Consider the following 25,250-nt stretch of genomic DNA (forward strand, 5'->3'; position numbering starts at 1 on the left):
TCAGGAGCATAAATGTAGTGGTAAACAGTAACAAGTATTCATTCATATTTCATGCGCTGTGGAGATGGAATCCTGTTAGATCAATGGCTCACGTTTCTAAAACTTGAGTTCTGTTTATGTTGATCAGATAATATCTCATGTCGTACCTGCTGCATTTGTCCTTTTAAAAGCAGCCCAGCCTGCTGCCGTTGCCATGTCTTCCTCTGGTCCTGTTCATGTCCGAACTGTCCGACTGTCTCTTGTTCTGTTTATGTTGATCAGATAATATCTCATGTCGTACCTGCTGCAATTGTCCCTGTCTCATCAGCCCGGCCTGCTGCCGTCGCCATCTCTCCAGGTCCTCCTGGTCCTTTCCGAACTCAAGAAAGGTAAAGCTAGAATTGGACAGGAAGGAAGAATGTGTAAGAAACACTGACAGAAACCTGGGGCGGCTGTTTAATATAGTATAGTATATTATCAAGAAGGTTTGTCCTGCCGGCTACCTCTGAATATCATCGTCCAATCAGCTGCAGCGCCGAGCCCTGTCTAATAGACTATGGGGCGATTTCCATATGGCTGAAAATACACGTGCAACTGGGCGGTCCAATCACTGCGTACCTAGGATTACACCACTGTTAGTCATTTTGAAGCAAGGCCTTTGTTCTAAGAGAAAGACATTTTTTCACAACCATCAAATTAATTTATCTGCTGTTGAGTTGTCTTGCCTTTTACAAATACAAACATTTGTGAAAGCAAACTTTAAACACAAAAAAACACTGTATTACGGTCATTTAAACTCTCCATTAATTATTAACTGGATAGTTAATGTATTAAAAGTGAAATGATATGCCAAACATACAGAAAACAGCCTAAATCTTAACTCTGACTCAACTTGTTGTGTACAGTACCTTGAGTTAAAACTACTATATGAAAGTGCTGTACAAAATCATACACTGTCCAGCCACATATACTAGTCCACTGTTTTGCATTTAGCATTTCACTTTTTACTTTACTTTTTATATTTTTTATATATTTTTATTCAGAAATGTTTATCTCAAAATAAAAGTTACTTTGTATAAATTTTGGTAAAAGGTGAGTAAATAAGAAGTAAACAGTGAGTAAATATATACTGGTTTCCCATTTTTTATTGCTCTCCTATGCATGTTGTATTTATTGCGTTTTTATGTTTCTATGTTAATTGTTTGCACCAATACCCAGAGCAAATTCCTTGTATGTGTGAACGTACTTGGCAATAAAATACTTCTGATTCTGATCTGATTCTGATTCACAGTCATAAATGAATAACTGAATATGAAAAGATCGAATGATACACGGATTTTACCTTCCTAACTGTAGAGGATTACCACACAAGATGGCGGCGGTACTTGCGCGTCCTCTGGGACTTCACCACTGGCCTGGGAGTCAGGTGCGGTGACAGGTACGAGCAGGCTGGAGAATCCCAGGCTGCTGCAGCGTCCATCCGGAGAATCCAGTGAAGGAAATACACAAACATTGTACAGGAAACTGAACACAAAGTATGTAACAGCCCTCTGCTGCTCCCGTCTGCCAGCTTCTATTTCCAACGGGAAGAAAGAAAGAGAGTAAGAAAAGTGCTGCGTAGGCTGCAAATAGCTGGGTGCAGCTAAGACTAAACCATTTGTTTGTAGGGGTGAGAGAGGTGACCTCAGGAAACCTATTTGGATACAAATTTCTTTCAGTCAATCGACTTATTCAGTCAGTTTAGCCAATTACAGTAACTACTTGGAAATTAATTGAATAAGATTAATTTAAATGTTTTAATAATTAAAATTCATTCAGGCATTTAATGGCCCCCCCCCCCCTCCCCCTTGGAGCCCTGGAAAGTGGGGGCATACGTTTCCCGCCACTGCGCGTTCGCGGGTCTTTTCCGTCAAGGCCGCCAGAGGGGACAGTCGCATCTCCACGGCTCCGCTCTCAAACACTTCTCTGAGCTCGAATTCACATTTGTGTTCGACGTAAATCGTGATGGCGGCGGCAGCAGCGCTCAGACAACCCGGGAGCTGAAGAGCAGCAGCACCAGGAGCTACAGAGCCCAGACGACAGGTACTAACACGACGGAAATCTTCGCTGCGCAGCCCTGGACGAAGGAGTAAGTACACAACAGTAGTGATGCAGTGACTTGTTTGTTTTCGGGTAAATGTCTGAAACCTTGTCGTGTCACAATAGTTCAATACAGTTTGGTCATGAGTCAGCAGTTTGTCGTTAGCTAGCTGCGTGGTGGCTGGGCAGGTGGATGGTCATGGCAGCGAAGGGCGTGGCCCTCCCAAAGGAAAAATATGTTAGTGATGCATTTAGTTAATTATCATTCTTCATTATTATCTTTTAAATGAACTGATTATACACATTTTTCCTGCCTGCTGCCTCGGAATATCATAGTGCTACCAGCTGCAGCGTGGAGTCCTATTCGATTGATTGTGAGTGCGTCATACATAAGCTGTTAATCTTGCACTTTGGGCCAATCACGACGTGCCTTTCATCTCGTCGAGACACTTCATGTACGATGAGCTGAACGAATCAGTTTACATATGATGAACGTTCATCTTTTAAAGCATCATCGCATCACGTGATCGAGTAAAATACTTGGAGCCGCCGGCGCCAAGTGCCCCTGGCTGCAGCTCGCACATCGAGGAGGAGCTTAAATTTCCCTAAATGTGGGCTGGTCTAAACGTTTTGCTCGAGCTCGGGGGTGCCATCTTGTGGCGCAAATCCGGCAGCACATTCTCAAACGTCAATACAGCACAGCACAATGACTTAGAGACATACTTTTAACTTGTCAAATGTCTTTTTTTACTATGAAAAATGAATAAATAAATATATATAAAAACCAGACACATATTATTTTGAACACTCAATTATATTAGCTAAGTCAAATAAACCAGACAGAAGACTGCATCATTGATTTTTTTTATTTTCACCATCCTTCCAACCCTGTTCCCGGTTTGCAGTTTGTCAATTTCCCAGCGTCTATAAAGGAAACAGATTGCAGTTCTTATAGGCACAATAACAATGCAAGATGTAAAACAGATAATTGAAATAAGTGGAGGGATTACGATTTGGTCTAGCAATAGTTGACTACAAGACTAATTAATCACATGACCTCTCACCTGTAGCCCTTCTTCCACTCGTCGCCGTTTCCTGTCCTGCAATCGGTCTTCTTCAGACCTAAGTGATTTAATGACAACATACATTCACTATGAAAACATTCATGTTGGTCTGTTGACAGTGAGTAAAACTGTTTTTTTTTGTGATTTGATTCAAAAGTGTGATATTCAGGGCACTTACGGCATAGGGACGTTCTGCAGGAGAGTGAGACACCACCATCTCCTAATTTGCAGCATGTTTTCCTTTGAAGAAGGAAATGCAGGAAGATGTTAATATGTTGTAAAAAAAAATAACACCTTGTACACTAAGCATAATGTATCACGATTTACACATACCTCGCTGAAATCGCACTTGGCCCCCATTACAATGTACAGAGTGTACTGTAAGTCAAGAGGTACTGGTTAATATAATGTCAGGCGTATTCCCAATGATACATTTTTTTCAATACAAATTAATGTGGTTTTAATGTAGCAAGCAAACATTTTTACAGCAATGCTATAACATGCTGATTAGGTCTTACCATCAAAACAAACACGCCGCAGTTGTTGGAGAACTCTTGCTTTGTTAGGCCCTGAGGTGTGAACAATGTATTTTAATAAAAGTATGGCAAGAAAATAGTAAAAAGTTAGCAAATGCTATTATGTAATGTCTCACCTGGACATCATCCACACCAAGCTCTCTCCAGGGGCCAGAAGAGAGGCTGTGAGCTACGTGTCTGTACAAATAATAAGCGAAGTAAATAAAAGTAACTCAACTTCAATCAACTTTTGATTGAAAAGCATGCATAAACGCTTGGAACAAAGCTTGAACTGAAGAAGGAAGAGGTTGGAACTTCAAATAAAAAAGTTTTCATAACGGGCTTAAACAGAACTGCCCAACTCAAAAAGATAAATAGTTCTGTTTCCATCTGTTTAAGGAATGAAAATTGTTGGAATATGGAATGGAATATTTTAGATCAAATAAAAACAGAACCATTGATTAAAACCAACAAAAGGACAAGTGGTTTAAAACAGAACTACCACTGTCCAGATGGGATTATGTGAGTTGCCCTAAAAACCTGAATAGACTGGTTCTACTCTCATCTCTCCAACCGCTGCCCCAGAGGGAATCTAGGAAGAAAATCTCCCTAGCCTGTGGCCTCAGTATCTGTTAAATATTTCAATTCAAATAAAACCAGTTGCAGTGAGTTGTGTAATGTTCCTGGAATCCCAGCAGAACTCACATGGATTTAATTATAGAAAAACATTCAAATCAGCAATGAGCAACTTGTTGTGTAAAGAAAAAAAAGGAAGAAAATATAAAAAGGTATTTACACAGAGTATCCAATGTCCAGGTACGGACACTGGGAAAATAATCCACTGCAGACTGGCTGCATTATCCTGTAAAAAGACAACGATAGCTGAATATTAAATGCTCAAACTTCACTCAATAAAGCAAAACTTTTAAACAAATTACCGGAAGGTGATCCATGGGGTTCCTCGATGATGGTGGGAACCAAGAGGAAATGTATGACATAATATAAATTATGTCACCCATTAACTGATAAGAACACAATAGAAAGACCTGTGATGGTACCAACCTTCAACTACACCTGTGCTTGTCAGGATCTTGCCTTTCGCTGTTATCAAATGTTCACAGAGTGTGTATTCACATTCTACACACTTTGTTTCTTTGGGGATAAGGTGCTTAGGAAAGCTGTCGTCTCTTCTCCCCTCTCTCGACTGCTCTGAGAGCCTGGGGTATATTTGCCGGGAGCTTTTTGTTGTTGAGGAGGTATTTAAGCATCCTTGCGATTTTTCTGTCATCTGGTGGATAACTGTCCTCAGAGTCGCTGTCGTATTGGACTGTGCTGATCTCGGTAAGATTAAGTGTCTATTCCTCTGTGCTCTTCACCTTCCTAAAAAGCTCCCTCTTTGTTACAAACAGATGCCATTTAGCAACAGCTTTATGGATACAGGATTGTCTCGCTTTAGAGCAGGGACAATGCCAGGTGTTTTGCTTTGCATCATATGCCACAATAACTCTTCCCAACCTGCTGTGGTATGTTACCTTTTTTTCATAAACAGATATATGAAATTTAGATGGTGGACCACCTACAGTCAAGTGCACAGACAGAGGCACACCCTCAGCATCAGCATTTTTTTGGAAACGCAAGAGGCCGGCCTTACGCTCCTCACCAAACCACTTGTTTTCCACCATTCTTTCCAAGGCCTCACCTGGAAGTGTCACGGTTTGACCGTCAGTGCGTGGGCAATACAATAATGATTGGATGTGGTGGCACTCGAAAGGCAACATCCCGCTCCTTTGAGCAAAGTCAGCATTCAAACGACACTGGTCGACCTCACAGATGATCTTCTGTGCTGGCCCCCACATATTCTTGATTACATGTATGGGTGTTGCAGGACCACAAAAAGATTTTTCAACTGCAAACACACCATGTGTGCCATCGATACACTGACAGGCCAAAAATCTGTCCTTCGTTATTGTCTCAAGGAGGTTGGTGTGTTTTCTCCTGCTGTGTGTTTTGAAGTTTTTTTTGTTTAAAATCAACTTGCAATGAGGACAACAGAATTTATTTTGCTCACTTGATGCTTTAGTGGCAGTGGAACATTCTGCAGGAGCCAATGGGAGCTGAGCGAGGGCCACAGGGAGCTGAGGGACCTTAGCGAGGGCCACAGGGAGCTGAGGGAGGGCCACGGGGAGCTGAGGGACCTTAGAGACCTTAGCGAGGGCCACGGGGAGCTGAGGGAGGGCCACGGGGAGCTGAGGGAGTTGAGCGGGGGCCACAAAGTGCTGTACAGGGGCTGCAGCTTGCACCTCCTCCTGGTGTATTTGTAGGTGCCTTACCAATTGCGATCGATTTCTAAGTGTTGCTGCACAATAGCAACAATGAAAATGTGTTGCCGTCCGACAACTTAATCCACACTTGATTATTGTGAACTCTGTAAGAGAGGAATTGAGGGAGTAAGATTCATACTTGTGAAAAAATACAGAGTAATTCATTTGTGTAATATTTTAGATAAGCACCTTTGTGTTTCACTGACGAATGGCCTTTTACATGGTAGTCGACCTTGAATTTTGCACCCACGTATTTACAGAAGGGACAGTGGAACAGTTCACTGTTGGTGATCTTATTAATGTTTGGTGTATCACCATCCGTAAGTATAGTAATGTGTCTCTATATATCAGAGGGGAAAAGAATAAACATTAAAAGGCACAGCATCACTTAAACCCCTGCTAAAACATAACTTTTACCATCTGAAATTGACACTGAAATTGTTATCTTTTTTACCACATTGACGTCATCGGGGGTGGCCTCAGGAAGAGGATACTTCAAATGAGCCTGAGCTTGAGCATGAGAGGCCTCCAGCCCAGGATGTGGGGCTCCATGTAGCGGGGGGGGACCGCAGTGGGACACCTGTCACGCACATACACACACACACACACACGCACGCACATGTATGAAGGCAACACAAGGTCAATCAAAGTAGCTGTGGGTAACAAATGGACACACATAAGGAATAAAGGAATGTATTTCATTACATTTATTTTGACCATTGTCAATGCAGAATTCCAATTTCAAAATGTAATGCACTATGCAAAGAATAAGGCCATGCATTAGATGTTGATATTGGAATCCTGTTATTATGCCTTATCATACTCTAATTCCAGTGAATGATTTATTGATTAACTTCTTTATTTCTCTCAGACATACTATAGGGTAGAAACACACACAAATATAGCGCATTAGTTACTGTTTTTATAAACCTGGATATGAAATATGATTTTTTTTTAAGCATTGCAGTGAACCTACCTGACCAGAGAAAATCAGGACAGTGACTGACAGTCAGACAGACACACAGGCAGACAGACAGACAGACACACAGTAGTTCTTAAAAGAACTATTGGTTTTGTAATGTGTGTGTTATGTGGTGCAATGTGGTGCAATATGGTTGTGCAGTGTGCGTGTGCGAGCTGTGGTAGGATGGCGATACAATGGCGATACAATGTAGGCAAATCTGGAGGGGAAAAGCAAAATTTAAATCAGGTTTCAATGTTTCACGAAATATATTTCACCAATGTGGTTTTAGAGAATATTACCATGATAAGCCCAAAATATTGGAGTTTATTTAATTGTCGTCATATGTGGACGCCATGCACAAAAGGGTTAAAAAAGCTGGAAAAACACTGCCTAAATGCTATTATTCAAACGACCTCATGACATAAACATTAGGCCTATGCATGTTACTTGCATGAATATTTTAATTATCAACTTGTTGGTCTATCCATACATTAGTTTACAATGTACACTAACAGAGAGCGGCAACTTACCTCTAGGCAGAAAAGCGCGCAGTATTATGGACTCAGACGGAAATACGATCTCCCGCTTTTTTGCTTAAACGTTTAGACCAGCCCACATTTAGGGAAAATTAAGCTCCTCCTCGATCTGCGAGCTGCAGCCAGGGGTTCCTCGCCGGCGCACACACAGGCTCCGCCCCCGCTCACATGCTCAATACGAGACGCGCAGTGAGATGAGGAGCGTTACCGTAAAGCCGGTAAGAGACTTTGTTAAAGAACAGTGAAAACACCAGGTTTCTCTCTGGTCACAGCTGCTGAGTGATCAGAGCAGAAGCTGCAGTTGGTTTGTACCGAACTGGATTTTCCTGCCTAACTAACTAACTTAGTGTTGGATTTGCTTAAGAATTTATGAGGCTTCATTTAAACATCATGAAAAATGAATGGTCAACATTTTGAATGACAAGTGACGTGAACAGCAGGAATCATTGTTAAAGTGACCGGAGCGACACGGATTCATGTATTTACCCATTAAACAGGTCACCTTATATATACCTGGTGTTGATCAGGTGACGTTTCTTTGCCTCAGTCACCACTACTTCAACAACTGTAAGATCTCAGCTCGGCCCTGCTATAGATGGTGATGCACGCCAGGTCCGGAGGAAACCTGGAGGTGATGGGCTTCATGCTGGGGAAGGTCAACGGCGAAACCATGATGATCATAGACAGCAGTGGAGGTCGCAGAGACCAGAGTCAACGCCCAGGCTGCAGCCAAAGAATACAAGGCAGCGTACAGAAAAAATGCCAAACAGGTCTGACACCCACACATCTGACTTTATTCATGGTTGAGATATTTAGAATCAACCCCTTCACTGTTTAGTTATAACGTGATGCTTTGTAGTTCATCACTGCCTGTAGATGTTCAGAACCATATTTATTTATAAGACATTATAAAATATACTATATCAATATTAAGGTATAAAGTTCACATTCAGCTGCAGAGAATGGTTATTCATATCATGCATCCCTGTGTCACCAGTATTGTGTAATTCTGTTTTAATTTCTGTTAAAAGTCAAAGCTCATTGTTTTTCATGTTTAATACTCTTTGACATTGCTTCTCTAGACATGCTTCTTCTCTTAGAAAACACAACAATAATCAGTCAATATTTCAGACTATTTGTGTTTTTCAATATTTATAATGATAATAATAGTTTTCAAATGGTAAAGGCTTCATATCTTGGGTGACATCGTCCGTCTTATCTCTTATCCCTCAGGTTGGCCTTCTGGAGAACGCTATTGGCTTTTACCACAGTCATCCAGGCTACGGATCACAGAACACACCACAGATTAAAGTGAAGGTAACGGATTTGCACACAGTCAGCCAAAAGACACCTGTTACTATGGTGCTGTGACCTTAAAAGGATTGGTCTATGGATCCTTGTCAGCTTGTTTGCCGTGGGAGGCTGCTGTCGCTCATGGTACTCAGGGCGTGCGGGATTCTGGAGATGGAGATGTGCCTGCAGTCTCAGCACGTACACGTTCTCCCCTGCTGGTGCCGCGGCCCGCTGCCTATCCATTCAACTCGCGTCGCAGGTTGACACCTCGGTTCACCCTTGCACAGACACGCGTTCACTTTGTGGGGGGACAGTGGGGGAGGTTGGTGAAATCAGTTAATACACTGATAGAAATCAAGGTTCAGAATTCATTTCTGAGAAGTTAAAAGGTTTTATTTTGAGTTTCAATTTGTATTTTGTCTGTTCTTTCTGGTTTTAAAAGATGAGCCTTAATATATGTGCATGTAACAAATGAAGCGGGACATTTTTCTTTTGTATGTGTTCAGATGTTTATGAGGCAAGTTTTCTTTTAAGTCAAGTGTTGTGTGGCGTACAATGCGTCACATTCAGCTAGGGGGAATTAACAGACCTGATCAACCTCTTTCTTCCCTGAACCATGTATATGGGAGGTCACTTCTAAGTTGATTGTGAGGACTAGGTCATTATTTCTGCTTGTACCAGATTGCGCCATTAGCCACCTACCCAGTGGCAACTAACGTGTTTATTGAAAGAGACAGCAGGTCATCAGGTCAGAGGGTAAATTAGAGTGATAAATAACATGCTAATCACAGAGAGCCACACTGGGAGCTCTGGACCTGGGCGCTCCTGAAGTGATGCTGTGATCAGGTCCATCAGCTGCTGAACGACAGTAAGAGGTGTGACTACAGACATATTCCTTTACTGTATGGTTCAATGAGTGAGAAATAAGAGACGGTTACACATTTTTTTAACAAAAGAACAATTTATTAAAATAACAATAAAATAGAACTAGAACATCGAGACTGTCAGGGAAAGCGTGGCGGGGTGGTCCATCCCAGCTGGAACATACAGAAAGAGAAAAATTAACTTGTAAACGCAGAATATCTAATGTAGATACTGAATATCACTGTATCCAATGTTAAATACATGTGAACATTACACATTTACACATCACTTAACCAAGCAGATGAAATCCCTACCCCTCGCCTGGCCTGCACCTCGTCCCACTTCGCCTGCTGGGCCGCCTGCTCAGCAGCGACTTTCGCATCTAGCCGCTGCTGAGCTGCTTGATTCCTGGCTCTCTCCCTCAGCTCCGCCGCTTTTTTTTGCGATTCCTGTCAGATTTTGTTTAAGTTAGTTACAATTCTCTGACTCCTTCAAAGTGCTCAGGAGCATAAATGTGGTGGTAAACAGTAACAAGTATTCATTTATATGTCATGCGCTGTGGAGATCCAATCCTGTTAGATCAATGGCTCAAGTTTCTAAAACTTGAGTTCTGTTTATGTTGATCAGATAATATCTCATGTCGTACCTGCTGCAATTGTGCATTCAACAGCGGCCCAGCCTGCTGCCGTTGCCATTTGTCCCGGTGGTCCTGGTCCTGTCCAAACTCCAGAAAGGTAAATCTAGAATTGGACAGGAAGGAAGAATGTGTAAGAAACACTGACAGAAACCAGGGGCGGCTGTTTAATATAGTATAGTATATTATCAAGAAGGTTTGTCCTGCCGGCTACCTCTGAATATCATCGTTCAATCAGCTGCAGCGCCGAGCCCTGTCTAATAGACTAGAAGGCGATGGCCATATGGCTGAAAATCGCCCCACATCGCTCTTATAGACTTTCATTGTCAAAAGTTTTTTTTTTCCAATCTTCAGGCACTGCAATGCATTCCCTATGACTTCAGGGAGGGCTCGCACTAACATGATTTCATCATACGTAAGCGGTTACACGTGCAACTGGGCGGTCCAATCACGCGTACCTATGATTACGCCACTGTCAGTCATTTTGAAGCAAGGCCTTTGTTCTAAGAGAGACGTTTTTTCACGACCATCTCCTAATGCAAAGGCATTTACATCATCATCAACAACATATATCATGTCTCCTTCCTCACCTGGACCAGGATCCATTGATAATTTGTAACATCTGAAAGGACCCAAAAACAGTCATCGTTACACACAAACCTTTTGGCAGCTGGACAGAGATTAGGGACATTAAAGTTCAGATCTATTTAACAAAAGAGTCAACAGTAAAAAAGGAAAGATGTATAACTATATATTATATAATATAATCATATTTGTGCTTCCAATTCCGCTCTTCCCTCCTGAGTGTCTTCACTACACTGACTCTGGGTCTGTGACGTAAGTGTGACCTGATTATCAAGTAAAACTGTTGCTCCTTAAAATTAATCCTGTGTGTCATCAATGAAGAGAGTCTGTCATGACTCCTGTATTGAAGGCAAATCTCCGAGACATCTTGTCCTGAACAAAGGAGGTGAGCATAACTTTAAACAGTACAATTTATTAAATTAAAGCAGCCTGCTGCATGAAATCCCTACCTGTCGCCTGGCCAACACCTCGTCCCACTCCCTCTGCATGGCCGCCTGCTCAGCAGCGACCTTGCCATCTAGCCGCTGCTGCTCTGACATCTCCTGGACTCTCTCCCTTTGGTCGGCAGCTTTTTTTGTTGGCATGCTGTCAGATTTGGTTTAAGTTAGTTACAATTCTCTTACTCCTTCAAAGTGCTCAGGAGCAAAAATGTGGTGGTAAACAATAACAAGTATTCATTCATATTTCATGCGCTGTGGAGATGGATTCCTGTTAGATCAATGGCTCAAGTTTCTAAAACTTGAGTTCTGTTTATGTTGATCAGATAATATCTCATGTCGTACCTGCTGCATTTGTGCTTTTAACAGCAGCACAGCCTGCTGCCGTCGCCATTTCTTTTTTTCTTCCTGTTCTTGCCCAAACTTTGCGAAGGTAATTCTAGAATTGGACAGGAAGGAAGAATGTTTAAGAAACACTGACAGAAACCAGGGGCGGCTGTTTAATATAGTATAGTATATTAACAATAAGGTTTGTCCTGCCGGCTACCTCTGAATATCATCGTCCAATCAGCTGCAGCGCCGAGCCCTGTCTAATAGACTATAAGGCGATGTCCATATGGCTGAAAATCGCCCCACATCGCTCTTATAGACTTTCATTGAAAAACTTTTTTTTTTTTTTCAATCTTCAGGCACTGCAATGCATTCCCTATGACTTCAGGGAGGGCTTGCACTAACATGATTTCATCATACGTAAGCGGTTACAAGTGCAACTGGGCGGTCCAATCACTGCGTACCTATGATTACAACACTGTCAGTCATTTTGAAGTAAGGCCTTTGTTCTAAGAGACACGTTTTTTCACGACCATCTCCTAATGCAAAGGCATTTACAATCTGCAAATAGATTTTCTGTGTGAACAAAAGAAGTTGCACATGTTGAAATTGCCTTAAATTATGTACACTGAATTTCATCTGAATGAATAAACTTGTGACTTATGATGGCCAATGACTCACGGGTGGTGAGGTGGATGATACTGGGCCGGCTGCTATTCAGGCGCCACCGGAATGGGTGCTGCTGCAGCCGCTGGAGCCCCGGGCTGCTGAACAGGTCAAGGTTGAGTAAAATTAGAAAACTACAGGGACTAAACTAATCCAGTACTTCAAATCATCATCAACAACATATATCATGTCTCCTTCCTCACCTGGACTAGACTCCAGTCGTTATATGTAAAATCTGAAAGGACCCAAAAACAGTCATCCTTACACACAAACCTTTTGGCAGCTGGACAGAGATTAGGGACATTAAAGTTCAGATCTATTTCGCACAACCTCAACTCTGGCAGCAGCATCCTCTCTGGGTCTTCTGCTCGTCCTGAACAAAGGAGCAGAGCACAACTTTTAACAGAACTGCCTCTGATGACCTGCAAGTCTCCTTCTGAAAATGTGGTAACAGTACATTGTCTTGGATGTTTTCTACAAAGTTCCTTTTCTGTGTTATCAGCTTATTTTGTAACAGTTCTGTGTGCGAAAAGCTCACTTGGGATTTGTAACTGGCTGCTAACTTGTTAAGTTTATGCAATTTGTTTGTGATTATTTATTATTTGTGTTGGGTTCATTTTGTTTTTCATATTCTCCATACAATGTATCTTGTTTTTTAAATATGTAGTTTGTTGTCCTTTTAATTTGGCGTCTCACCTCGTAATTGCCTGTAGCTTACGCGGAGGGGACCGATATTATGCACGAGAAATCACTCGCTCGGGTTAATTAGAGACTTCCTGTTTGAGCTTGATAAAACACCTGCTGCACATCGAAGTCTTCAATTGCAGCAGCGGGAAAACGGTATATGGTTTTCGGAATATGAAGAAGAATGCTTTAACACGGAGAGGAATGAGGTACGAGGCGGTTTAATTCCCTTTGCTACAGGTAGTGCGGGGTGGGAGTCGCTCATTCACGGTGGTCAGCTGTTCTCTGTTTACATTGACGACGCACATCGTGTGAGTCGTGTTCACTTGATTGAGATTCAGCGTTGTAACCTTTGATACCTGTCAAACTTCTCATGTTTTAGATGCTCTGTTCAATATCTATGTTATAGGAATTGGGGTTATTTGCCTTGATGTTTAGATATTTTGAATATTTGTATTTCATTTTTATTAAATTATTATCCTGTACTTACTGTATAAATTATTTACATTTTATATATTTCCTCCAAGTTTAACTGTTTATGCTGAGATGGTGAATTGTGTGATTAAAGAGCCTTGAAGCATCAGTTTGGGACTCTTGAGTCTTTTGTTTTTCAGTCAGGAGCTGTTAAAGAATTTCTTACATTTTTTATCCACTAAGGAAGTTGTGTTTTCACCCAGCAGGATTACCCTTAAACTGCTTTTTAGATTTTCGTGAAACTTGGTTGAAGGTTGAAACAGAAGGCTAACATTAGCAATGACAGCCTCTTGGATGAAACTAGTTGTACAGATCAGCTGCTATGTAATATACTCTCATAACATTAGATTTCATCTATCTTTGTTTATTTCTTTCTACTGGAGATTTTACTTTGTGATAATTTATTTTGACTCCATCTTGTGCAGATTTTCCTACACAGTACATTTAGTATTTTTTGAGCAAGAACACGGAAAGTGAATGGTTAAATTATTACATTTTATGTTGTTAGGTTTGTCACAGAGAGATGATAACTGGGCTTCTGAAACTGGAGGACGAGAGAGCGACCTGATGCTAGCTGCTTTTACGTCACCTGTCTGTTTTCATGTTTGAGTTTAGTTTTCACTCCTGTGTACAAAATCAAAAGTTCATATTTCATGTTTTCTTTTCCTTTGGTTGCAGGATGGTCAAAGATGAGAAACGTTAGCTGCGCTTTAAGTATGAATGGGGATGCGTTCCTGCTCATGGAGCTAAAGCTAAATGTTCATGATACAGCAATGTAAAGATTAAAAATGAGCACAGACAAAATTTGAATCAGGACTTTATTTTATTAGAAAATAGTCTGTGACATACATTAGCTAAACATAACTCAAATTACAGCATATTTCTTATCTATTAAGCTTTTTATTGTCCACCACTTGTACATATAGAGAAGTGAGGTCAGCAAACTAGGTTCTGTTTTCCCTCCTTGGACACGAGCTACGTGACGCGGTGTGTGAGCCCCGGAGATGGAGTATCCAGCCTCTTCCTACAGGCTGAGCCTTCCATGTTTGTCGAGGTGCCAGGCCGCAGCCAGGGCTCTGAGGCGATGCTCTCCACGGAGACACGCCTCTCCGGGGCCGAACGCAGAGACCAGATGTCCCCTTCGTCAACGGACAGCCCCTCTGGAGAAGACGGCAGCAATCAGACAGGGCGATTCAAATCCAAATGTACATGTCACATACATATTTTTATCAGTTTCACAGTTAAAATGGAGTGTTAGAATGAGACTGTAGTGTTGTTGTGAACACCAGCGTTTGAGTCTCGTCTGCTCTGGCTGTGCCCTCTGACCTTGACCTCACCGTTCTGACTGGTCGGCAACTTTGGAGGCTCAACCTCTGGCTCAATGTCTCGCTCCCTCTGATTCACGAAAATCTGTCAAGGAATAAAATTTGAAAATTACAGGGACTAAACTAATACAGTATTTCAAATCATCATAAGCAACATACATCTCGTCTCCTTCGTCGGGACGTCCTCTCTTGGTGCTCTGCTGACGGCTGAGGGGATCCACGCTGATGAGCCTGTTGTCCACAGGTGTCCCCGCCGTAACCATCTGAAAGGGCCCAAAAGCACTCGTGGTTACACACAAACCTGTTTAGCAGCTGGACAGAGATTAGGGACATTAAAGTTCAGATTTGATGTGTGAATACCAACAAGATGAAAATGAGCCTATCCACCAAAACCTTTTAATAAAAAGGCAGTGAAATAAAAAACAAGCGTCCCTTCCTGCATCAGGCTTTTAAATAAAACGCCTATACTGGCGTCCAGCAGCTGCCACGGGCCCCTTGCATCCGGTGCTGGCAACAGATGCAACACAGAGACACAAGCTGGCAAGTAGGCCGAGAGGTAAATAAGCCTGGCACCCAGACAGATGTATTGTGAGGGAAAACACCTGGAGCCCCCCCCAACGTGTGTGTTGTGTACTGACAGATGTAAACAGAGTCTGTGTTTGGCCCGAATTACCTGTTAAAGTTGACGGAGTAGATGGAAACAAGGAGTCATTGAGGACGAAGGGCGTAGGCTTGTTCTTCTGAGAGAAGATGCAACAAAGGAAGACACCAGTCAAACATCTCCACTGAAGAACAAGCCCGACTCATCAAGCCTGTCAGAATAAACGTGCATCACTGCTGTATGATGTCATGATCACTCACATGATGATAGCAGTTCAGATACACCTTCCAGAGGTCTGTAGAGAAACACAGCAGTCAGTGTAAGATCACAACAATCTGAGAGGTGTGTGTGTGCGTGTGTGTGTGTGTGTGTGTCCTCACTGACCACGGTCACCGTGTTCTCGTATCCTCATGAGGCTGATTTTGCGTCTGTACTCTTGGAGGAGGGCCTGCTGCTGGACGTCCAGAGTTTGTCCATCAGTGGGGGTGTCGGGGAACATCTGGAGGACCTCATCACGAGATGATGAGTCTGACAAATGAAAAGGCGGTTGAGCCAGTTTTTGAGATATTGTCCAGTCATTGTTTCTGGCAGGGAAATATATGATAAAAATAAACTAGTCACCTAGTCACAACAATAACCATCGCAATTTGTTAAGAATTTTTATGTTGTACGCTTTTGTAAAACTTAAATGTCTTACTGCTGTTAAGTATAGTATAATAAGTTTATTGTATGGCCTCTTCTTGCAGCAGCATCTACTTTGCACCTCTGGCTCCTTAAGAAGTACTAACATCAGCTTTCAGACGGTCACTGCTCATTATATTGGACACATTTCAGGCAGATCACACATAAAACTGACTCAGGGTCGGTGACCTAAGTGGGATCTGATCATTAAGTAAAACTGTTGCTCCCTAAAATGAATCCTGTTTGTCATCAATGAAGAGAATCGGTCATTACCCTTGTATTTAAGCTTGTTTAACTCACAGAAGTTTTTTGTGTTAACTGGAGCAGTGGAGTCAGTTCTCGACGTTGACGGCTGTCCGGCCTCCCTGTGCACAGCAGCATCCACTCTGGGTCGTCTGCTTGTCCTGAACAAAGGAGCAGAGCACAACTTTTAACAGAACAACTGCCTCTGATGACCTGCAAGTGTCTTTCTGAAAATGTGGTTACAGTACATTGTCTTGGATGTTTTCTACAAAGTTCCTTTTCTGTATATATATTATCTTGAAAGAGTTCTGTATGCGAAAAGCTCACTTAGGATTTTGATTAGTTTTGATCTGTTTCTTTTACTGTGCCATTCAGCGACATTCTGACTCCCTACTGGATCCTGCACTGCAGCTGACCATGCTGGTCTTGCAAGGTGAAGACAGTCGGAGGAAATAAATGTTCTTGTCAGGGATCGTACTGTTATATTACTGCAGCAATGAGTCGCTGAAACAAATCTTTATGTGGATTAGAAGATTTGACCTGGGTCACTACATTAGCATGGAACACAAGGATGCCCCTTTAAATATCCAAATTGTGAAATTGCCATTCCACAAGACAGAATTAGTATAGTGTCTTCCCCTCAGTGCATCTGGTGAAATTTGTAACTTAAAGGGTAGAGAACATCTAATAGCCTTTATATATTATTCATGTCTCTGCTGAAAAATAGTGAAGAAATACCATTTATCCTGGACATGTTATAGCAAAATTACCAATGGTGCTCAGGGGTGTCTGACCTCATTACCTGATGGAGGGAGTGTGGCTACTCTCCTGTCGATCTGTTTGGTTCATCTGTGCCTCCAGTTGCATTTGCTCTTTCCTCAGGTGCCTCCGAAGGACTGACAGCTCTCTGATCACTTCATCTTTAGGGTCTAAACCAAGCAGAGAGGGTGTGAGTAGGGACATTGATGGATTTGATTTTTAGGCGTTTGGGTAAGGACAGTCTTACCTCGTGGTGGGAGCATTTTCACAGGGAGTGAGTGTGGTGCCCACGCAGTGTGCTCCTGTTGTGAAAAATCCTTTTTATCCTTACAGATTTACACCATAGCAGTCTTGATGTGAAAATATTTACTGCACTTATTGACTGAGAAGAGTTTTGCTCACATCAGAGGAAGGTCTGGATGCCACAATGTTTGTCTTCTTCCGCGGGGCTGGGATGGGAGGAGACTTCTCTCGCTGCTAAAGTTATGAGAAGAATCACATTTGACAAGGCCATTCAATATAAATGTAAGCAACATTACCAATGTCTTTTCGAACATACAGTACCTTGTAACTCAAAGGTGTGCTCCTCTCCTCTCTGTCCCTCAAAGGTGTGCTCCTCTCCTCTCTGTCCCTGGTGCTCCGAGGCACATTTTTCTCCATCTCTTGTTCCTGCTTCACCTTCTTTTCCTCCAAAATCCTCATTTGTTCTATCAGATTCACCTCCTTTCTCTTGCTTTCTTCTATCTGTCAGATTTGGTTTAAGTTGGTTGGTTAAGTGTCAGAAGAACACACTGTCACACACCACAACTAACCTCTGTCTCTTTTGCAAGCATTTCACAGTCACAGTGTGCTCCTGTTGTGGAAATCGTGAATACTTTTTTATCCTGACAGATTTACACCATAAAAGTCTTGATGTGAACATATATACTGCACTTATTGACTGTGTGACTCCTGGAGGAGAGTTGGCTCACATCAGAGGAAGGTCTGGATGCCACCATTTTTTTCTCCGTCCGCAGGGTTGGGACGGGAGGAGACTTCTCTCGCTGCTAAAGTTATGAGCAGAGTCACATTTGACAAAGTCATTCAATATAAATGTACATTACCAATATCTTTGCGGACATACAGTACCTCGTAACTCAAAGGTGTGGTTTTCTCCTCTCTGTCTCTGGTGCTCCAGGGCACCTTTTCCACCGTCTCTTGTTCTGGCTTCACCTTCTTTTCCTTCTCCTGACAATGTGTGTCAGGTTGGTTGGAACTGCTGTTTACCTGCAGAAAGTACAAGGAAATGCTGCTCAATTCTAATCAATCTGGAAGCCACCAACTCACTACAAAGAAAGGAGGACTGACGAGGTGCCCTTCAGCAAACGGCTGAACCGCTCACCTTATGCTTCTCTTGGTGCCTTCTTTGCTCCTCTTCATATTTCTGCTGGAGGCGAGCACATTCCTCCTCTATCCTCCTCATATCTTTCTCCTCCTCCATCCTCTTTCTTTCTTTCTCCTTCTCCTTCTTTCTCTTGTTTTCCTCCATCTGTCAGATTTGGTTTAAGTTAGTTACAATTCTCTGACTCCTTCAAAGTGCTCAGGAGCATGAAAGTGGTTTTAAACAGTAACAGGTATTCATTCATATTTCATGTGATGTTTAATCAGCCTTGTCAATTGTATCCAGGTATCTCCACAGATTGAAGACTGTGGCCTGGGACCTACCTGCTGTTTCAGGTCTACTATGTATGATTCCTGCAAGTTGAGTCGCTGTGGAGATGGTTGATCATTTAAAGCTGCAGATACAAGTTAAACAGAAAGTGATTTATCAGTAAATAAGATGCACAGCCCACAAAATTAACTCTGTGACAGATTGCTTTGGTACAGTCACACAGACCTGATATCTGCTGAGAGAGGGGAGCCCTGACTTCGTCTCCAGGAGTGTCTCCATTCCTCATTAAGAGGTTTTGCTCACGATTCTTAGGCACAGGATTGTTGTACAACTCCATATTGATCCTGTGCATTTGACCCAAGTCGCCTGAGTGCATGGAAACGGTTATAAGTAACTAAAACATGCTGTGTGCATCGTCAAAATATCTCAGGTTTAAGAAACTTCATTAGGAAGTGAACTTACTAATAAGATTGCCCTTTTGGTCTTTAATCGGAGCGCCTCCCCCACTTCGTCCCCAGGGGTTGTACACCACCATCTTGGCTTCTGTCTCGGCTTCATGTCGCAACTTCTCTTCTTTTTCTCTTCTTTTACGCTCCTCACTTTCTTTGATCTGAAAGTGTCAGGCGTTTAGACACTGTCACAGACCACATCTAAACTCTGTCTCTATTACCATAACTCCAAAGTGATCTACTTTCTGATTGGCAAAACATTGAGATCTGCCCCTAGAATGTAAATAGTAAAAGTAAATGTGCTGGATTCCTGTTACAGCAATCGCTCAAGTTTCCAAAACTTGGTTTCTGTTTATGTTGATCCGTTAATATCTTGTGTTGTACCTGCTGCTTGAGGGCCTCCTGGTGACTCACTTCATTCTCTCTCCTTTTCTTCGACTTCTCTTCAGGAAACTCTCCAATAGCAAGGGGAGATGCACTAAGAGGGGACAGGGAGGAAGAATGTGTTCAAAAAATTCTGACAGAAAGACTCATTTTATAAAAGAGAGACAATTTGTACAATGAATTTCATCTGAATGAATAAACTTGTGACTCATGATGGACACTGACTCTGTGCGGCGACCAGGTACCAGAGCAGGCTGGAGTGTCCCAGGCTGCTGCACCCGTCCACGCTGAGAATCTAGTGAAGGAAATACAAAAACATTGTACAAGATACTGAAAACAAATTTATTCAACAGCTCTCTGCTGTCACCATCTGTCAGCTTCTCTCTCCAACAGTAAAAAACCTGGATGAAGTCAGGTCCATCCGGCTCTGCTGAACTCGTGTCCAACAAACTGTACATCCCCTAGTCTAACCAAATCAGTTCTGCTGTAAAATGAGATTGATGAACTGATGTCAAGTCCTCTTAGCCATTGATAGGGTGTCAAAGTGGCACCATAACGAATGGTGATTCTCTACAGAGAAGCGTTGCAGTTTATTGAAGGCAATGTGAATTAGTCCCATCGAAGTTGACAGTGTCAGATACGTAAGTCATTTTATTGACTGACTGTACTCCCAACTAGTATCACTAAAATATTGCATTGCAGACTTGCATTGTTGAAACTTGCAGGAAAGGCAGCTAATCCCTCATAGTGAAGTCTGTTTTTGTCAATATGATTTTGCTGCATTTTGTTACCACTGCATTGCTACACTATGACACGTGACGGTTTAGAAGTTCACTTCAAACCATATTGAGAATCAAATACTGCTGTACAAGAAAATGTAATCTTGAAAAATGGTCAGCAGTGATGGAAAGTAAATATTACATTCAGCAAAAGACAAAACAGCTCAAACATTTCTTATAATTAACGTTTTTTTGTCAAAAAATGTAAAACTATACTTTGATGATGAGGAAGATTCGGTTCCAGGGGATTTCTTGAACCATAATAATAATAAGCTTCATCATGTGGAGTCCTGTAAATATCATTTACAGTGGGAGGAATTGGAGGTGGAACACCAGCAACCCTAATGACAAACAAAAACAAAAGCTCAGAAACTACAATGAATTAAAAGCAGAATTGTTGTATGAGAACATTGAGCAGCGGTGAACTACCTTGGGATGGTCACCTCTCCTAGCATGTTTGAAAAGTCCCTGTGGTAGTCACCATTGAAATAACCCAGTGAGGGGACACCTTGTGCTGGCTCTGTGTTTCCCGGGGTCCCTCTCTGTGGATTGGGTTCCATCTCCTCGGCCTCCAGATCTACCCCAAGCATGTGGGAAATCTCGTCTCGTCTCGAGCTGACGTGTCGCCGATTTACGGCTCCAAACTGCTTGATTCGGTCAGGCGGAGGAGGTGATACATATATATATCGAGCAGGAGAGATCCATAAAAAGAGAGTGAGACAAGAATATTGAGAAAAGATGAAGTGTCGCTCAAGGTGGCATTGTGCCATCACATCAATCATAACCATCATCCACGATTGTGGTGATGTGAGAAGTGTTGACTGAGCCGTAGACACTTCTCCAACACAAGTGTGAAAGATACAGCCACATGTGCTGGACTGTGATGATTCTATTACAACAAAAGTGTATGGTATATTATTTTATGTTGTTATGTTGTAATACTATGTCATGTTACAATATGCTATGTCATCAGAATCAGGTCTATTGCCCAGTCGGTTTACACATAGAAGCAATTTGCTGTGGTGTGTTTATGCAAGTATAAATATATAAAATGTAGGGAATATAAAAATACCAAATTAAATATAAAAAAAAAAAAAAAATTATGCTGTGTTGGGTTGTGTTGTGTTGTGGTGTGGTGTGTTGTGCAGCAGGGTTGTGTTGTGTTGCGCTATGCTGGGTCGTGTTGTGTTGTGCAATGCTGGGTTGTGTTGTTTTGTGCTATGCTGGGTTGTGTTGTGTTGTGCTATGCTGGGTTGTGTTGTGTTGTGTTATCTTATGTTACCGTCTTTTCCGGGTTTGTGGCTCCAGTGGCTTCAACCCTGAGCTCAAGTTTCTTCTCCCTGAAGACAAAGACGAGTACAAATGACTCCTGATGTACCAGATGAAATAACACCTTTTAATAATAATTTGTAATTTAGTGGATAAAGACTTACCTAAACTTGTTCCTCTTCTTCTCAGCAATTTGTTTCAGAAGCTCCTGCTTAAGCTGTTCTTTCCTCATCTGAGAGGCCCCCTTCTCTTCTGTTGCCCCTGCACAAAAACAGATTTTAAGCGACTAATTCCATCTGTAATCCCACAAGTCAATGCATGTCCATACGCATCATGAATAAGACTGTTATTTACCAATAAGTAATCCAGTAGCAAACTCAGCCTTATCATTGTTGCTGACAGGACCATATCTTGCAGACCTCCTCCTACTGTCTTGCAGGTGCAGGCTATTGAACACAGAAAGAACAAGACACGGCACAAGATACACATGTTTAGCTTATAAAAGTAACAGCACAGCAATCGATTTACATCTTAGCCACACCCAACCACCAGTTTCCCTGCAGAGCTTCCTGTCCTGTCACCCACAGACATTGCCAAATCAATCCAGCTCCTCTGTTCGAACCGAGGTGAGTGATTGTTTGTCTGGAGCTGGGCTTCCCGTTAATTATGTACCGACAGTAGCTCAAGTTGATGGCATGAACCGGAAACAATGAGATAGCATGGGAGAGAAGAGCAACAACTAAGTATGGCAGTAATTGTCAATACCTGCCTGGTGTTGCATTTACCCTTTATTGGCTCATTCAATCAGTGCTCTATTGATTGAGAGAAGTTATGTGACCTTCCATGAGGATGTTAGTGGCTCTGCATGTGAATACTGTTGCTGTCTGGAATCATTCTTAATGAACGTGGTATGAATCTCACTTACTCTGAGTTCCAAAGCAAATCGTTGTTGTTCTGATCATGAACAGTAGGGGCCTCCATCTCCTGTATGTCCTGACGAAATCTGCCACAGAAACAGACAGGTGAGACTTTATTACCCAGGCCATTATTCTTTAGTAGCAGAGAATACCAGTTAAAAGCTAAAACCTGTTTGCTCTGCGTTCTCTCCTCTCTTCTTCGACCTCAGACTCTGGAGGGTTTCTCTCCTTTCTCCTCCTGGGTCTAAAATCCAGCTCCTCTCTGCCTGTGAGTGACTCCTCCTCAGAGTCACAGGGCTCTACTGGTCTGTAGAGACCGTGCGTTTGCCGACGTTGGCTTAGATTCCAGGTCCCTCCGCTTTTTCCATTATTCCCTGCCTCAGTCCACATGGCAGCTTCTCTCTTGGAAGCAGGGATCCTTCTGGTTGGAGCGGGCATGTTTGTGTGGTTGTTGGAGGTGGGCAGGGGAGAAGCTGGAGAAGAAATGTGTCCAGCATCTGGAGATTGCACCTGTCCAGGCTGAAAGTGAAAATGTGGACATTAGATTAATTTTATATGAGGGTGAAATCCTCTTTTTTAACAGAACAAGACAAAAATCTGTTTCGACAAACAATAAAGAAATGACATGTGTTTTTAATTGATTATTCAGATTACCTTAAAAGTAATAGGAGAAGTTCTGCTTTGAGCTTTTTCCTTGAGGAAGAGGTTGAATTCTTTCTTCCTCTCCTCTCTCAAATTTTCCTGTGAAAGAAACAAATTCAACTCTCTGAAGATGATATCGTTCAGACAGTGCAGGAGCTACATATTTCCAATGCTGTGGTTGAATCTGACAAATTAATAATGTGTCATCGTGTCCCTTTCCCCAACTTTGATTCAATGCTATGTTGATGTCTAAGTAATGAATCTAAAAGATGTATAAAATAGCGAGAACATTTATAAATAAACTTAATATATTGTACAAAATCTCCTTTTGAAAATATGTGAACATCCTGTGTGTTTTACACATCACAATCTGTAATGTCATACACCACATACACACTCAATATTCTTACACAATGATGCACACATGCATTAGCAGATGCTTCCAAATTGAGGGGTTTTAATTTTTGTCAAGTTAAAAAGACACACTGTCAATTAGAACCTATGCTATACTGACTATAATGATGGATTATGGTTCAGACTGAGAAATTTCAAATATTCTAAATACTAAGTACAGCACTTTGGCATTTCCTTAAACTATGACCTTTCTTTAACCCAGGTGGGACTTACACCCACAATCCCCAGCTCCGGAGGCTGATCCTTGTCCTTTATTTTTTTTTTATAAGCCTGGAGCCACATGTCAACAAAAGCAGTTGCCATGGAATAATGTGTATTATGTGATTATCACACAGATTATCCTCACCTGAGCTTTTTTCTTCTCAATAACAGGTAGGAAGAAAACTTGTGGTTGTGGACGAGGTTCACTGGTTTTCACATCCTTTTTCTAGAGGAGGAATAACAAAGGACGGGGTGGTAAATCAGCAAAGAGAAACAAGGAGGCAACATAAAATTAAAACCGGTTTACAAATCATTTATTTTTTCAGACCTTGGCAATATAAAGTTGGTATTCCAGCTGACGCTCCTGGTTGAGTTTCTGTTTCTTCCTTTCATAGTCTGTTCCCAGCAGCAAACTTAAGCCCCACCCTGGAAAACCACAGAATATACCGTATAATACACAGATTGTATAATGTTCACCAAAGGCTAGATAATGCATCCTCTTCACTTTCATATGATGGTACAGTACAGTACCTCTGTCTGGATAAGAGTCTACTCCTTGTACTGCTGATCCTGGAGGCATATTCACTGTGTTGTTTCTTTCACCAGCTCTTGACTGAGGAGAACATTCACATATCAAATTGAATAAAACCCTAACAAGCACATTAACAGTTACAAGGGGATTGATAAAGCATATACATTTTACATACCTCCATTTGCATGTCTGCATGCAACAGAAAGAGCTACTGATATGCAGAGGCAGCTGCATCTGCATTCACTGTTTTTTTGCCTATGATGCCAAACTGTTTAAAGGCAGCAGCCTTTGTTGCCAACTTGCCACACTTTTTAAAGGCATCTGCATTTGTTGCCACACTGTTTGGAGGCAGCTGTCTGTCACAGTGTGTGTGGACAACTATCCGTGCCACCACACTGAGAGCAACCAAAGCTGCTTGTGATTTATTCAATGAGATATACACTGGTTTATGAAACTTTATTAGATAGATCTAAAAGCATGATATTGGTGCCTATGGATAGGTAAGAAGTCAAAGACTGTATTGTCAGTATCAGTATCTTTTATTAATATCTTTCGACTCCTTGTTAGAGAGAGCATCATTGCGTTGCTAGGGGCAACCATGAAACAAACGCTCCTCCTGGGAGAAGCTACATATAACCTAGGTAAAACAAAGAACATATATCTGAGGACACTGCTTCCTTATATCTGTTTACATTCACACAGCACTCCAGATTACATTTGGTGACGTTTCATGGCTCGATTCCCGAGAAGTAAAGTGAACAAACGGAGTAAATAATCAAGTACCGCGATTCGTCGTCGTCGCCAATAGAAGAATTGTCCTTCCTTGTTGACGATTAGCTGCAGTTTTGTCGATTCGTGAAAAACCCTCCGTGTTAACCTCTCATGCTAGGTTAACACGGAGACCGCAGTCGGGAAGTACAGGTGAGAAGCCTGGTTTCCTCCCGGGCTGAAGCCGCTTCTTGCTCCAGGTTAAACAAA

The 25,250-nt window shown here is 42.0% G+C and overlaps 2 protein-coding genes across 2 annotated transcripts; both read right to left on the bottom strand.

Moving 5' to 3' along the window:
* Nucleotides 1-4,859: 4,859 nt before the first annotated feature.
* Nucleotides 4,860-6,678, bottom strand: LOC133027271 (uncharacterized). The gene is made up of 4 exons (XM_061094302.1): nucleotides 6,664-6,678; nucleotides 6,413-6,538; nucleotides 6,148-6,298; nucleotides 4,860-6,062 (listed from the first exon to the last, which is right to left on the bottom strand). The coding sequence occupies exons 1-4, from the start codon at nucleotides 6,676-6,678 to the stop codon at nucleotides 4,993-4,995; spliced, it is 1,362 nt and encodes a 453-aa protein (XP_060950285.1). The 3' UTR covers nucleotides 4,860-4,992.
* A 7,722-nt stretch (nucleotides 6,679-14,400) lies between these two features.
* On the bottom strand, nucleotides 14,401-24,320 carry LOC133027273 (centrosome and spindle pole associated protein 1). The gene is made up of 27 exons (XM_061094304.1): nucleotides 24,272-24,320; nucleotides 24,069-24,166; nucleotides 23,886-23,966; nucleotides 22,653-23,002; nucleotides 22,492-22,569; nucleotides 21,921-22,012; nucleotides 21,731-21,827; nucleotides 21,582-21,637; nucleotides 20,867-20,961; nucleotides 20,727-20,815; nucleotides 20,514-20,638; nucleotides 19,744-19,813; nucleotides 19,519-19,612; nucleotides 19,148-19,295; nucleotides 18,911-19,051; nucleotides 18,739-18,809; nucleotides 18,435-18,562; nucleotides 18,163-18,322; nucleotides 17,963-18,080; nucleotides 17,078-17,204; nucleotides 16,306-16,436; nucleotides 15,736-15,879; nucleotides 15,612-15,646; nucleotides 15,424-15,490; nucleotides 14,910-15,013; nucleotides 14,763-14,820; nucleotides 14,401-14,585 (listed from the first exon to the last, which is right to left on the bottom strand). Exons 1-27 carry the CDS (start codon nucleotides 24,318-24,320, stop codon nucleotides 14,401-14,403), a joined length of 2,991 nt encoding a protein of 996 aa, XP_060950287.1.
* Between the last annotated feature and the right edge of the window lie 930 nt (nucleotides 24,321-25,250).

This window comes from Limanda limanda, chromosome 20, assembly GCF_963576545.1.
Source record: "Limanda limanda chromosome 20, fLimLim1.1, whole genome shotgun sequence".
NCBI lineage: Eukaryota > Metazoa > Chordata > Actinopteri > Pleuronectiformes > Pleuronectidae > Limanda > Limanda limanda.

Coding starts and splice junctions, on each gene's coding strand:
- LOC133027271 (XM_061094302.1), bottom strand. Junction 6,299..6,412: donor CCCCCGATGACGTCAATGTG/GTAAAAAAGATA, acceptor TCTGATATATAG/AGACACATTACTATACTTAC. Junction 6,063..6,147: donor TTCGTCAGTGAAACACAAAG/GTGCTTATCTAA, acceptor CCTCTCTTACAG/AGTTCACAATAATCAAGTGT.
- LOC133027273 (XM_061094304.1), bottom strand. CDS start 24,320: ATGCCTCCAGGATCAGCAGTACAAGGAGTAGACTCTTATCCAGACAGA. Junction 21,828..21,920: donor TGCTACTGGATTACTTATTG/GTAAATAACAGT, acceptor GTTTTTGTGCAG/GGGCAACAGAAGAGAAGGGG. Junction 18,563..18,738: donor TAGTAGACCTGAAACAGCAG/GTAGGTCCCAGG, acceptor CAAATCTGACAG/ATGGAGGAAAACAAGAGAAA.